Source organism: Chaetura pelagica, unplaced genomic scaffold (genome assembly GCF_000747805.2).
Source record: "Chaetura pelagica isolate M959 unplaced genomic scaffold, ChaPel_1.0 scaffold266, whole genome shotgun sequence".
NCBI classification, from domain to species: Eukaryota; Metazoa; Chordata; class Aves; order Apodiformes; family Apodidae; genus Chaetura; species Chaetura pelagica.
Window position 1 is genome coordinate 2,083,493 of NW_009953799.1, and position 13,970 is coordinate 2,097,462.

Genomic DNA, 13,970 nt, shown 5'->3' on the forward strand with positions numbered 1-13,970 from the left:
TCCCTCTCGGAGACAACAACAGGCATGGTTACAGTCAACGCAGACAGACACAGTTATTAAAAACCCCAGGCAGGCACAGGTGTAGTTACTCACTCCAGCGATATCCCACTCAGCAGCACTGTCCAAAAGAGAAGCCAAGGCTTATCTTCTTGTGGCTTCACCCTTTTGTAGGAAGGGTGTGGTCCCTCCCTGGTGCTTGAGATGGGAAGAACAGGAGCTCCCCAGGCAGTCAGTGCCGCCTGCTTTTATTTGGCAGAGGTATTTTGCCAGCAAAGGATTACTTGAGCTTTCTCCAGCTTGGTTGGGAATAAATACGCTTCACCTACGAGTATAGATTTTGGTCACGAGGGTGAAGAAACCCTCCAGGGCACAGCAGCTGCTCCTCCTGATACAGCCTTCCCTGTCAGTGGGTTCTTGCTCAACCCTAATTGAAATCAGTGCTAGTCTTTGATCAAAGAGGTGAGTGCCATTAATAAGCCAGGGATTAAACAAAAGTCAGGAACCTTACCTAACTGAGGGAACTGCAACCGCTCAGCTCCAGTTTGCCAGATCCAGAGCTCCATCCTGGGACTGGAGTCAAAAGGCAGCAGCAGCGCCTGTCTGGGCTCCTGCGGGCTGGGGCGCGGGAGGAGCTGCAGACTCTGCTCGGGAGGCAGCGGCGCTCCCAGGGCATCTCGGCAAGGGCAGAACACACAGCTCTCCTGGCAGAGTTGGCTCATCCTGCCCATGTGATGCCTGTGGAACTGGCGTGACGAAGCTCAAGGTGGTGATCTTACAGGAGGAGGTGGCATTTATTCATATCATCTCTACAGAAGCTTCTCTTACCTGCCCCCACTCCCACGCTCACAAGGACACACATGGTGAGGGACTCCAGTGGTCACGTCTTCCCTGTGTCTCCCAGGTGCCCCTTAGCTCAGTGGTGACAAAGCAATCCTTGACCAGATCTTTCATGTTTGTACCAGGTGTTGCTGTTAGCTTTCTAGCACAGCAACAACAACAAAAGCCATAGGCAGGTGTTCCATGCTGTGCTGGCCATTACTCCACTGTGGCTGCCCTGGGATGAGGGTGAGCACAGGTACAAAACCTCACGGTGCAGAAACCTCTGCAACATGATGGTCATGGCAGAGAGCTTGTTTGTGTTCAGGCCTTCTTATTTTCTGCTGTGCTTCCAAATGTCAATTAGCAATCAAAGACAGCAACCCTATAGCACAGTTTCTGAGCTACAGGCATCACCAGGTTCATGACTTCAGTGAGGTCAGAGCCTTAAATTGGTCACACTCACAATCTCCCTGAATCCAGAGGCAAACTACTGTGCTTTGAGGTTACTTTGCAGCACATAAAGCAAATGAAGGACAGTGGATGCTCAAAGAACAAGCCTCAATTGCCTTCACTGCCTCACACCCATTTTCAGCCCTGAAATAGGGCTGCTTAAACCTCTTGTTGTTCCAGCTGTTGAGACATACCCCTGCACGATTTAAAGATAACATGCCAAGAGCTAAATTTGCAGTTTATAAACCAACCGAGCAACACCACAGCTCTTCCAGCACATAGACACCTGATGTTGCCAGCAAAAATAAGTAATCCAGTCAATACGCTTGCTGTTGACAACAGGTGCAGTGAAGAAATTACCCTTTCCTGCACATTTCTAGAAGCAGTGGCCACCTGGGCGTGCAGGCCCCTCTTGCAACCCCCTGGTTGCTCAGGGAGGTGGGGGGGAGGTTGGCCCCCCAGGAGATACATGCAGGTGGTGGCTTCTCTTAAACACAAATGGCCCAGAACACCTAATGCTTTCCAGGTATCAGAGATCTCTCCAAAAGAGGCCAAGATCTTCAGAGGATGGACAAAAATAAGGTTGTTGATCCCAAAAGTTTGTGGGTTTTTTTAACAAAATGAGCAACACAATGACGTGCACTGGGGAGAAACGATGATTTTGATCAGGGTTAGTTTAAGCACAACCACAGCTGATGCCTTAAAAATGTCACTTAAAAAGGAAGAAGCAAAGGCACAGTAATAGGTATTAATGTTTTGGTGGTTGAGAACATCATGGGACAGATGAAGTTCCAGTTAAAGGAGTGGTTAAGACCACAAATGGGTATTTTATGAGGAACTTTGGAAAAAATGTAAAAGCAACAGGACAAGTAGTTTAATCAATAAATCAATAGCTCATAAGTTGCAAATGAGATGGAAGAATAAACACTACAAATAAAACACATTAAAACATCATTTAATCATCAAAGAAAGTTACAATATTCAGTAGCTTATTAGGGTGAGAATCTACACAGCACAACAGAAATAGCACCATCAAATGTTGAAAATAGTGTTTCAGGGGGAAAAGATCAGCTTTAAACTATTCCATGTATTGCAGTAGTTTTTCATGCTTCCCTTGATGAGATATCATAATTGTGTTATGGTTTCAAAGCAAAAGATGCTGAACACCAGAACAAGACCTTCCAACTTGTCTTGGTTAAGTCAGTCCCCTCAATTCCATTCTGCAGAGTGTAAATTTAACCTGCAAATGGATATGGTGGGATTCCTTTCACCCCCAGCCCTGTTATCTATTAAAACAGAAAGGAAACAAAAAAAGAAAGATTAGTGCAATATTTCACTACTAATAGACATTTACTTTTCTTTCACAGCTAGACATGCTTTAACTTAGAAAAGGACTGTATCCTCCAACTTGACATCCTCCTTTGTGTTGCACACAGCAGCTCATCACAGTCAGGAACTTCAACCTATGCCCCTTCCCTAAAGCTCAGTAATCACAGGCCAGAGTCCATTCCCCAAAAGCCTCTTCTCCAATACTACTAAGCCTTAATTCTGCATTTCACAATGTAGCCTTTGGTATGAAGATATGGAGAAGCAGGGCCTTAAAGCAAATCCCAAGTTGATCCAGTGATGAATTTTTAAAGAGATAATTTAGTTATAACTAACCAGAAAGTAAATAAAAGCAGGTGGTTTTATCTGCCATTCATTAAGACAAGAAAGTATTTACAAAATTCTTCCTATAATAAATAGAAAATTTTAACTGTGTTGAGAGGGAGAGCATTGGAAAGAGGTGGTGGCATAGAAAACTTGCAGTATCAACCTTGTTACAAATTTAAAACCCAACATTATTTTCAAACCTCTAAATACATTTAACTTCCTCATCCTGCAAATGCGACCAAAATAGGAACAATAGCTTAACATATGTGTTTTAACAACCTCCCTTTTCCTGCTTCCCACCACTCCAACCAGTTTGCTGTCTGAAAACTGCAGGAGGGCAAAAAATCCTCTTCTAGATTGACAGGGAAAAGCATCATTCACCTTGAAAATCCCACCAGCCTGCGGCTGCCGTGAAAGCCACTCTTTATCCATCCCATCACTGGCAGAAGTCACATACATTTCTGAATAATCCTTTCCTCCAAAACAGCAGGATGTTGTCTTGTCAACGGGAAGTTTCACAGTTTGGAGTCTTTTTCCTGGAGAAAAATAAGCAGGCTGTTTCCTGGCCCTCTACTTATGACCAAAAAAATGTAAATAAATTATTGCAAATAACCCACATGGAGCCAGGTGTTCCACAGAATATGGTACCAGAGTCAGGGGAGGTCAGATGCCAAGTTTCAGCATCCTGATGAGCACCATGACAGGGGAAAACAGGCTTTTGCAAATCACGTTGCTGACAATGTATGATTTGAAAAGTTTCTGTCTCAGTTATCACAAACAAATCCCTCCCACAGTCCCAGCCTACCCTCTAATTAAATGCTAACTTCCACAGTACAGACATCTCTATCTGAGCTCATAATTTAGGGTGCCCATGGGAGTCAATGGAAATGGGATATAATTCCTCTATAATATAGGTCACATGAATCATAACCTAGACCTGCTGACTTTTCTACTTTTAACTACAAAGGCAGCCTGGAGTGAGCAGACCTCATGCAGCTCTACTAAGGTGTACCTTGTGCTACATCTCTACTGCCTCTAATTCCTAGAAGCTTTTCCTGAAATTTCAATAGCCTTTCAAATCAAGCTGGCATAAAATAAAGATCATGGGACATGCCTGAATTTACAAGTAATTAGCGCTGCCATAAATGATATTACACATGTATTAAGCCAACAAATAGCTACCATTGTAATGACAGCAGCAAACAGATTGCCTCCAGCCTTAATTTAAGGTGTCCTGTCGAGACACCTTACAGCAGATTTTTCTAAAACTCCTTCTACTCCTGGGCAAACGTACCATGCCTATTTTGTTTACCTACAATCTGGTTTCTCTTTCTAGAAATATGCTAAAGCACAGGAATCTCCTTACAAAACACATAATTTCCCCACCCCACCAACTGCATGTGTAAAACTCTTGGTCCCCTTACAGTAATTAACTGTTTAGGGCTGTGCTGAAACAGCAGGACAGTAACTTGCATGTTGGGAACCCTACAAGGAAAAAGAAAAAGTGAAAAGTTTGTTTCCTTTAACACTTACAAGATGGTTTTGGTCAACTTCAAAGTGGGGCACTGTTTCCCAGGAGGTGCTTACCAAAGCAAGCACCTGCCTTCATTTTTATGAACTCTAAAACCTTTCCCCTCTCCCCACAGGCTGTGCCTTAGCCCCTTGCAGCACTGCAATGAACTGACAAAAGTACAGACCAAACACCTCCACCTGTACTACAACACTAAGCAGGGCACAGGCACAGATTAAAGCAGGGCCACATTACTAAGCCATTGGTGCATTCCTGGCACAATTGTGGCCCACCTGGTTGGGTATGCTGTTCCTCAGAGACCCCATTTGGGCTCTGGTTTGGTGTGGGAAGACAGCCTGGCTGTACAAAATAAGCTACAATATGCCACACAGGACTAAGGGACATTCACTGATCCATTTTACTTGCTGGTATGGATATAACCAACACATTCAGAATACAGGACTGAGAAAGAATTGCCTTTCTTGCACCAAAGCCCCTGACACAAGAGCTGGATACTTTTAAACTGTCTTTTAATCCTAAAATAAATAAAAGAACCCAGTAAGTGAGCAGTGGTGAAAGAGCCTCGGGCACGCAACAGCCATGGAAGTTTCAATGCTCTGGGACTCCTGATGCTGTATAATAAGATTATTTGGCACACACTTTGACCCACAATGACTAAAATAAAAAAAACAAAATCCAAGTGAAAAAGTCCTGTCTGTTGTCTGGGAGCCACAAGGACCAATACGAGTACAACTGGCTCTAGCAGCACTTTGTGGTTATCCCCTCAGTTGGCAGTGGAAGGACTACATTGCTACACGGGTTACATGGTAGCTTATAAAATGCTCCAGGGGGCACTCTAGAAATTGGCTGACACAAAGTCTGGGCGGAAAATTAGTGGGAAGGGCATTCAAAGGGAAAAACATGCACTGTAGGAGAAGAGGCATGAGCTGGAGAGACTCTGACTGTACTTGCAGAGTGATCTTGGCAGATAATGGCCAGGAAGATACTGTTTACAAAGCTCTAAAGATCTTCCTGCAATATTTTCCTGGAGATGCAAGAAAATCTGCACCTGGATGCTTTGAAATCTACTTGAAGTATTCATCTATGTTTGGTATCTGTCGAAGAGAGAAACCCAGCAGATCATTGAGGTGCTGTACAAAGCATATAAAATGCATTCACTACGAAGAACTCTAAGACACTGAACTTCTATTTAAAAGACAGGATTGCATAAAACTACCAGTTCCCTAGATGGCTGGAAAGTATGACAAGATTTGGCTATGTACAAGTTAGGCATCCCATTTTGAGTCCATCACAAACCCAGTGGGATCAGTCACCATAACCTTTCCCTAGAGCACAAAAATGCCCTGAATTTAAAGGCAGCAGACACTTAGACTAAAGAAGCCTAGACCTGAAAACCTGCTTCACTCTGAACCTCAAAATCTTCATTTAGAAAAGATGCCAGATAAACAGATTTCCTCACCCATCCCCCTAAGAACAGTCCAGGGTTTGCTATCAGTGAAACCTGAAAATCCTTCCCGTGCTTCAGACAAGCTCATCTACACCTGGCTGACAGTCATCCAAGACACACTTAGGAGATACTGTGCACCAAAAGAGACTTTCCTGTGGAGTTATCTTCAAATCTGTCTGGGCCATCTCCCTAAATAATTCCAGATCTCTCAGAATCCAGCAAATTGCAGATTTTAGTCATTACTTTAAAATGATAGTGCAGAGAGGGCAGACAAGCCTGAGATATTCACACAGAAGGTGACTCTTTTTGACATGCACACTTAACCTGCAAACCTTCTTACTCCTGTTCACTTCAGGTGCTGGGAATTTTACATGGGAGAGGGGAGACAGAACAAGTTCACAGAAACATGAGAATCCACTGGCAGTTGCCAATACACCAAAACCACACCCAGCTGTGAAAGACCCTGAGCAGAGAGCATAGCTGAAAGCTGGGAATGTATAAGGGCCATCTACTCTGCTTTTCCTAGTCCTACAGTCTCCCTACACATCTGCTGATGGGCTCTATTCCCATTAACTTTTACTTCAGGAAAAGAAAACAATGCCCAAAAGGCAGGAGGAAAGGAAAAAACACGTGAAGAAAAAGAAGAATCTGAAAGCCAGGAAGGAAAAAGCTAGAAACAGGGAACCAGAAAGGAAAAATGGGTATTCAAAGGGCTGGCAGATGTCACCGAGGAGCACTCTGCTCATCAAAGCATGAGGATATGGGACCAGAAATCAGCCCCAGAGCTGCTGGCATCTGCCAGCTGGAGCTTCCTCCTCCTAGGGTTGGGGTGCAGACTCTGCAGCACTAGAGAAAGTTCTGCACGTTGGCAAGACCTTGGATGGGTACAAATCAAAACCTGAGGGGGAAAAGCACAGCCTGAACCTCAAGTGAGATGTTCCAGATGAGTCTGAAGACAGACTGCAGCCTGACCCACGTGGTGCATGTGCCAGGGCCTGCTGCACACTGCAGAGGAGGGATGTGTCAGGGGACACTGACATCCCTGAATCCGTGGCCCCACAGAACCCCAAGTCTTTTGTTAGGGCTGGATGTGGGTTCCAAAGACCCCAGATGCTCCCTAGTGCAGTTGCTGCTGCTCTGCATTATGCAAACCTGTGCTGCAAGGGATCTGTCAAATTCATGCTCCCATCCTCACCCCCTGGCTGCTTGCACAGTGTGGGTCAGTCTCTCTGAAGGGCTTCACAAGTGTCTTTTATGCAGACTAAACCACACCTGGCAGAACACCAACAACCAAATGAGAGGAGCAATGAATGACAGGCTCGGGCAATGGGCACACACAAGGCACTACTGTAGGAATGATAAAATGCTGTGGAATTCATTAAATACTTGTATTTTTATCATTTTAATTGCAAAATTTATCGTATACATAATTCTTGACAATTAAAAAAGATGTTGCTAGCATCACTGTCGTGTGGGACTTGTACTAACTTCAATAGGCTGCCCAAAATAACAGACTGTGCTGAAGAAACAAGACAAAAAATGGCTCCAGTCATCTTTGTCATTTCATGGCTTATTCATTTTCTTCCAGGTCATTTATCAGTAAGGTAAATGCTGACACTAAGTTTGGAGGATGCAAGAGGATGCTAACTCAAACAATTTGCAAGTATAACAGTAATCCCCTCCACAAGTTAATCTTTTCCAACACAACAAGGATGGGAACAAAGGAGACTTATTTACAAAGCTAATTTTTGAGAGCAGGGACATATTATTGCTTAAAAAAAGGAAAATAACTGAAAAAAAAGCTCATGTTTTAAAAAATAATAGACATATAATTTCTGTTGAGAAAAAAAAAACACCCTCTCATTCTTTGCTTTTGTGTCTATTTTGGTTTTTAAACATAAAATTCCAGTCCTTTCCAAGCACATACCTGTCTCAGGGTCAAGACGAATCACTCTCCCACCATCGTAACAAGCTACCCAGAGTTTGCCTTCAGTATCAATGCACATCCCATCAGGAATGCTTTCCTCTTTTTCCAGTCTGTATATACTCCTACGGTTGCCTGCAGGGTAGAAAAAAAAAACCAAACAACACAACAAAACTGAGACAGTTGCTAAAATTTTGATCAGTCACAGCCCAGCAGAGTTATTTATACTATTATATTCAAAAGCTGTGCTGAAGTCCTCTCAGTTCCTCAGTAGGAAAGAAATTGTGTCTGCTGCCCTGTTTGTTTCCCAAGACAGTCATTTCTCAGCATGAAAGCCTGTAGATCAGTTTCTATCCACTGAAAAGTACAGGGTTTTTTTCTGCTGTTCTTTTCTAGTGCACCACTCTTGCTCCCTACTTAGGATATTAAATTAATAACTGAACTAAAGAATGTTATATATATATATTCAGAAAATTAAATACTTGTTCTAAAACAACTTTGGATCATTTCAAGTATGGGTCGTTTCCAGCCAGAGAACTGGAGACTGTTTTCAAACAGATTGCTGGAACCTGCCAATAATCACTGTTTCAACACAAAACTGACCTTCAAATACATAAACTGAGAGTTTATATAAACACAGAGTTAGGAAAAGCATCAACTTCAAAGGCATAGAGTCTACCTAAAAACAAACAACTTTATCTGAACTTCTATCCACTGTTATTAAAGAAAATTAAAACCAACTTTCCAACATTGTTTATTTTATGTTCTGACAACTTCAATGTTTCTCATATGTAGCAATATTTTTTAACAAGTTTCCTTTGTGCTCCTGGGAATTGTCAGGCTGCCCACAGAAAGAGGGAGTGTGGGTGAGAGAGAGAAACCCATGCTGTTTCCTAAAGAAAAACACAATGGTAAGCTACAGCAGAGAGACATAAGATGCTACACCTAAGATTAGTTTATATGCATAGTTGTTAAACTAAGTATAAATTTGACTGGGTGCTTTTAAAATGTACTCAGAAGCAGATTATTAGTTCAAGTCACTGGGATTTTTCCTTTGCCCAAGCTTGTAGAAGCCTTTAAGGGGTTGTTTTGTTTTAAATAAAAGAAGGAAGAAGTTTTGAGTTACTGCTTTCCAGTTGTTGCTTAGCTCTGTCTGTAGAATCTTCATTTAAGATCTTTTATTTAAAACAAAACATACAAAAAAACCCACAAACAACAAACAAACAAACAAACAAAAACAAACCACAGGGTAAAAACAAAAACCTAGAGAAGCTAGCATATGTTTTGTACAGGACTACAAGGCTTTCTTTTACTTTCCCTATGCTGTCAGTAATAAGCAAGATGCAGCCACAGACACCTGGCCATCCAAGAGACACTTTGCCCTTTTTACACAGGGAGATCAGACAGGCACTGTGTTCAGTATCAGCAGTCCAGATTACTACCCAAACTCTGCCATGCAATTTAAATACTTCACAGTATTACCAACAACCTCTGACTGGTTTGAGCTAGAAGCCTACACAGGCACAGATGGATGTTAATGCAGCTTCTGTGGTTTTGTTCTAAACAAGTTTCTGAAGAAGCAAAGCTCCTGATCATCTCTGCATAACAACTAGAATGGAATCTGACACTGCAGTCTTTAGGCACAAACAATTATTTTAAGAATGCAACAGTTCGCCCCAATTTTTCCAGTTTGGAGGTCATAGTCAAAGGCATCTACTGAGTAGGACAAGCTGTCAATGTAAAAGAAGGTTTTGTGATCCAGTGACCAGTCCAGCCCATTAGAAATGTCCACCTGATCGAAGTGTTTCACCACTGAGAGGTCGGGGAAGAGCGTGTACAGAGAGCCCTGGTGTCTTTCCAGCACAGCAGGTCGAATCTCCTCAGCCATCGTGCCTGTGCAGTGCCAAAGGAGAGAAAACAGGGTCAGTGAACAGGCTCTCCAGGTTTGGTGGCAGCCCCTCACTGCAATAATGACCACACCTGCTGTGTCAGAATGGAGAAGTGCAGGGCTTCAGAAATTCAGGGAAGAAACCAAGTTAAAAGCAAAAGAGGAAAGTAGATTTCAGATGTGTTTGCTTTTAGCAGAAGATGACAAAACAGAGCCTTTGTTGGTTTTCTTTCTGCTGAACTGTGGCAGAAACTGTGATTTCTGCTAAACACTTCATTCAGTAATTCAAGTGTTAAGAAAGGTGTGGCCAGTATTTAACCTCCCACAAATCTTAAGTCTTATACAGCAGAGACTGGAAAAAATTCCTCCTCCCTCAGAGTATTTCTAAAGCCTTTTCAAAAACAAATCAAGTAATTGTAGCTCAAAGTTGGCTGAGACTGGCTCTTGAGAGACTGGGTAAAAACAAGTTAAGGTAAGCCTGGGGACCCAACAAGAGGGCAGATAGCATTTGAAAAACTGGGAGGACAGGATTATGGGACGGCTGATGCTGGAGGGCACTTCTGGAGATCACCTAGGACTACACCCTACTCAGAGCAGGGTCAGCCAATGCACTTGGCTCAGAGCAGTGTTGCATCTTGAGTATCTCCACAGATGGAGCCTACACAGCCTCTCTGGACAACTTGTTCCACTGTTTGACCACCCTCAGTAAATGAGTTTCCTCACGTTTAAACAGAATTTCCCAAATTTCTGTTTGTGCCCATTGCCTCTGGTCCTGTCACCAGGCACCACTGAGCAGAGCCTGGCTCCCTCTTCTTTACTTCCTCTCCCTCAGGTACTTATACACACAAAGATCCCCCTGGGCCTTTTTTCCTCCAGGCTGAATAGTCCCATAGTTGCTCAGAAATACCCTCTACAGATCCTGATTTTTTAAGAACAAAACCCACAATATCATAAATCTCTCACTGGAGAAGTATTTTCTTTTGGCACTCTGCCAGCATTCAAAACAAGCAAGACAACAGGGAGGAGACAAGACCAGCATCTTTGATTATGCAGGCTCTGAATAGTGGGCCTCTTTGTAAAAAAAAAACCATAAAAATAGTCCTGATTAGATGGTGTCCGGATGATAGAAACAGATTTTTAAATGGGATTAAACTCTGCTTGAAGACAACACTAAAAACAAATCCCCACCACTGAACTGTGAACAAACCCTTGCTGCATCTACACCTGATCCCTGCCTGTTGCCACCCAGAGAGCAGCAGAAGGAAGGACCTGCCTGCAGCATACCTGCAAAATACCTCCCTGCAGGATCCACTTTCCCATCATTGAATCGGTTGTTTGGTTTGTCCTTGTCGATTTGAGCAATGGTGGTTACCAGCTGCTCTTTCCATTTCAAAGCAGCAAACCTGGTTCCCAGGGTGATGACATAATCCCCTGATTTCCGGAGAGCCACAGAGCTCACAGGAGCATCTAGAAACAGGGTGAAATGAAAAAGAGGTATTTGCTATGGAGAGACATTTCCTTTCTGCAGACACACAAACAGTCAGACTGAATTCAGTGAGACTACAGCAAGAGAAACAACCCACTTTCCTACAACGTAACTGATGTTTAAATACATAGAAACTGATCCTTTCACTCTAAGAGGGCATACTTAATGCATACAGAAAGTGGCTAGAAGAAAATCATCACTTTGGGACACACAAACTCAGGGAACTTCAGTATTACCACCACTCCCAGGAGCAACAATCAATACCAGCATCTGGCTCTGCTAGGTGCTTAAAAAACAACACAACAACAACAACAACAAAACAACAAACACTAAAAGGGGAACAAGATACAGGCACACATCTTTTTTACAACGGGCTACTGTGCGGGTCCCCCTCTCCACAGGGGAAAAATTGATTGCCAGATGAGCTCTGGAGCAACTGTGTTTGCTTAGCTCAGCTTCTGCGTAGATCAGCCCTGCATGGAGGTTCAGTCCTAACTCCTGCACTGGGACAGTCAGGCTGGGCAAGGCAGCCACCCCTCTGCACCACACTTGGTCACGCAGCTCAGACATGCCCCCAGCAGCACTAAAAACACACCAAGGAGTGGCAGAGCTTTCCAAGAGTTAAAGCAAAAAAAGAAAATTAGTAAACACTGCATGGTTGGTTGACACTCATTCAAGCTATTATGCTGTAAAACCCCAACTGCAATTTCTAATTCCTGATCAAGAAATTAGGAAAAAAACACAGAGAAATTACTGTGAAAATAACACTTCTGTAAAAGTCTGGCACAATATAAGGAATAAGGTTAAACAGGGCAATAAAATCTGGGATAGTATTTATCAGACATGACTTAGGAACATGAATGAGACCAGGCACCAACTTCCTAATTTAAAACCAAAACATTTCTTGTATGTACAGCTTTGCAGAGGTATAATGAGGCAATGGTTCTGCACTTACAGCCACCACTGCTGCCAAGAGGAGCTGCTCCTTTCTGGCTGCTTCTGCTTGGCTCAGGACACCCCTTTGCTTTGCAGCCCCAGCAGTGGAACCACCATGTGAGAAACCCAAATAGCCTCAGCCCCCAACACCCCTGTTACACACCTGATTGCAACCACACTGCTGAGGCTGCTGGGGAGTCTGGGCTCAGCTACACTGGGCAAGTGGGTGCCACTTCAGAGCCCCCCCCTTCAGCTGGGGCACCACCCAGGGCCTCACTCCCACCCAGGGGGGGAGCACCCCCAATCCCAGAGCCCATATACACCTGCCTGCCTGTCCCTGGAGGTGTCAGCCCCCAGGAGCCTCCACAGCTGCAGGAATGGCCCCAGAACCTCCTGACAATGCACCCCAGGGGAGAGGGATGTGCCAGGCTAGTTACCTGTGTAGCAGTGTTTTCCCTGTGGAGCTGGAAAGGGCATTTGAAGTTGTTGCCAAGTGTGGGGTCATAATTCTCTATAAGCTTCCATAATGATTAATTCCCCTCAGTTTCTACTCTGGACATCAACCTGCTATTTTAATCACATGGCACCCCTAGCTGTTTGAGATTGTTTTGGTATTTTAATCATAGTATTCCCAAAGGCACAGCTACTAATTATAACTATTTTTTTACTAAGCAGAGGAAATGGAAGTAAAAAATAATAATTTTTATAAACGTAACTTCAGTTTCTATCCCTTCTGTATCTCCAGAGAGGCCACACAGAAAAGATTACACCTTTGAGAGGAGGTTGGAGTTGGGGGAGGGAGCAGAGAGAAGCCTGCTCCCTCAGCTAAGGTAAGAGGAAATAAGTTTGGGAAGCAACATTTCTGAAATTAGTATCAGGCCTCTCTCATTGTAAAATTGGCAGCCACAGTAATTTGAAGGGTGGACAAGCCCAGATCAACTTACTATGAACAATGTGAACAGCTTATGGGTGGACAAAAGGAAGTGATTTTCACCAAGTGCTATTGAACACGAGGAAATATTAAATCCAAACAACTTCAGCTATTTAAGGAGATGTCTTCAGACACACAAATATCTACATTATCAAGTCTAGAAGTAAACCTGCAGCTCCTTATGAGAGTTAGAACACCCTCTCCTTTTCTGGAATAAATACTTAAAGCTACTGGAGGCTCTAGCTGGTGACCCTGTTACCTAAAAAATAATAATATAAATTTAAAAAAAAAAATGATCTTTTTTAATCACTAGGTGACAATTTTGTCTGTTACTGGCACCGCTCATTCCAATCAGTAACAAAATTCCCAGAAACACCAACGTCAGGGGAGGGTCTTGCTGATCCCCACCTCTGGGACACAGAGGCAGGCAGAGAGAGAGCACGTCGGTGAACCATTTGCAGGAAAGAGGGGCTCACATGTAACCCAGCAGTACAAAACGGTAAGAAAACCCTCAGGACAAAGTCGCTGTGCCGAGTTCCAGCAGAAGCCTCAGGGCCCCGTTCAGCCCAGCAAGGCCAGGTCAGAGGGACCCGTCTCCTCACTACCCGTCCCGGGCAGGCTCAGCCGGGCCAAGGCACCGCGTTAGATCACGCAACCCCCCCGGGTCCGGGAGCGGGTTTTTGGGGCCGTCCCTCACCCACGGGGACGGCGTGCACCCGCTGCGTGTGGGCGCTCCAGCGGCACACCTTCCCGGCCGGGATGTCCACGAACAGCAGCGCGTTCTCCTTCTCGTCCCACACGGGCGACTCCCCGATCCGGCTGCCCTCCCGGGCCACGCACTCCACCTTCACGGATGACATGTCTGCGGACAACAACAACAACAACACGCCGTCTGACACACACAC

The 13,970-nt window shown here is 44.1% G+C and overlaps 1 protein-coding gene across 2 annotated transcripts; it reads right to left on the bottom strand.

Annotated features, from left to right (window-relative positions):
- Positions 1–2,336: 2,336 nt before the first annotated feature.
- LOC104391834 (regucalcin) lies at positions 2,337–13,925 on the bottom strand. 2 transcript variants are annotated; one of them, XM_010001178.1, is made up of 6 exons: positions 13,763–13,925; positions 10,997–11,179; positions 9,493–9,717; positions 7,828–7,959; positions 3,304–3,458; positions 2,337–2,555 (listed from the first exon to the last, which is right to left on the bottom strand). In XM_010001178.1, exons 1-6 carry the CDS (start codon positions 13,923–13,925, stop codon positions 2,505–2,507), a joined length of 909 nt encoding a protein of 302 aa, XP_009999480.1. In that variant the 3' UTR covers positions 2,337–2,504. The 2 variants fall into 2 exon arrangements, with proteins under 2 accessions (XP_009999480.1, XP_009999482.1); XM_010001180.1 differs by lacking the exon at positions 9,493–9,717.
- Positions 13,926–13,970: the final 45 nt, after the last annotated feature.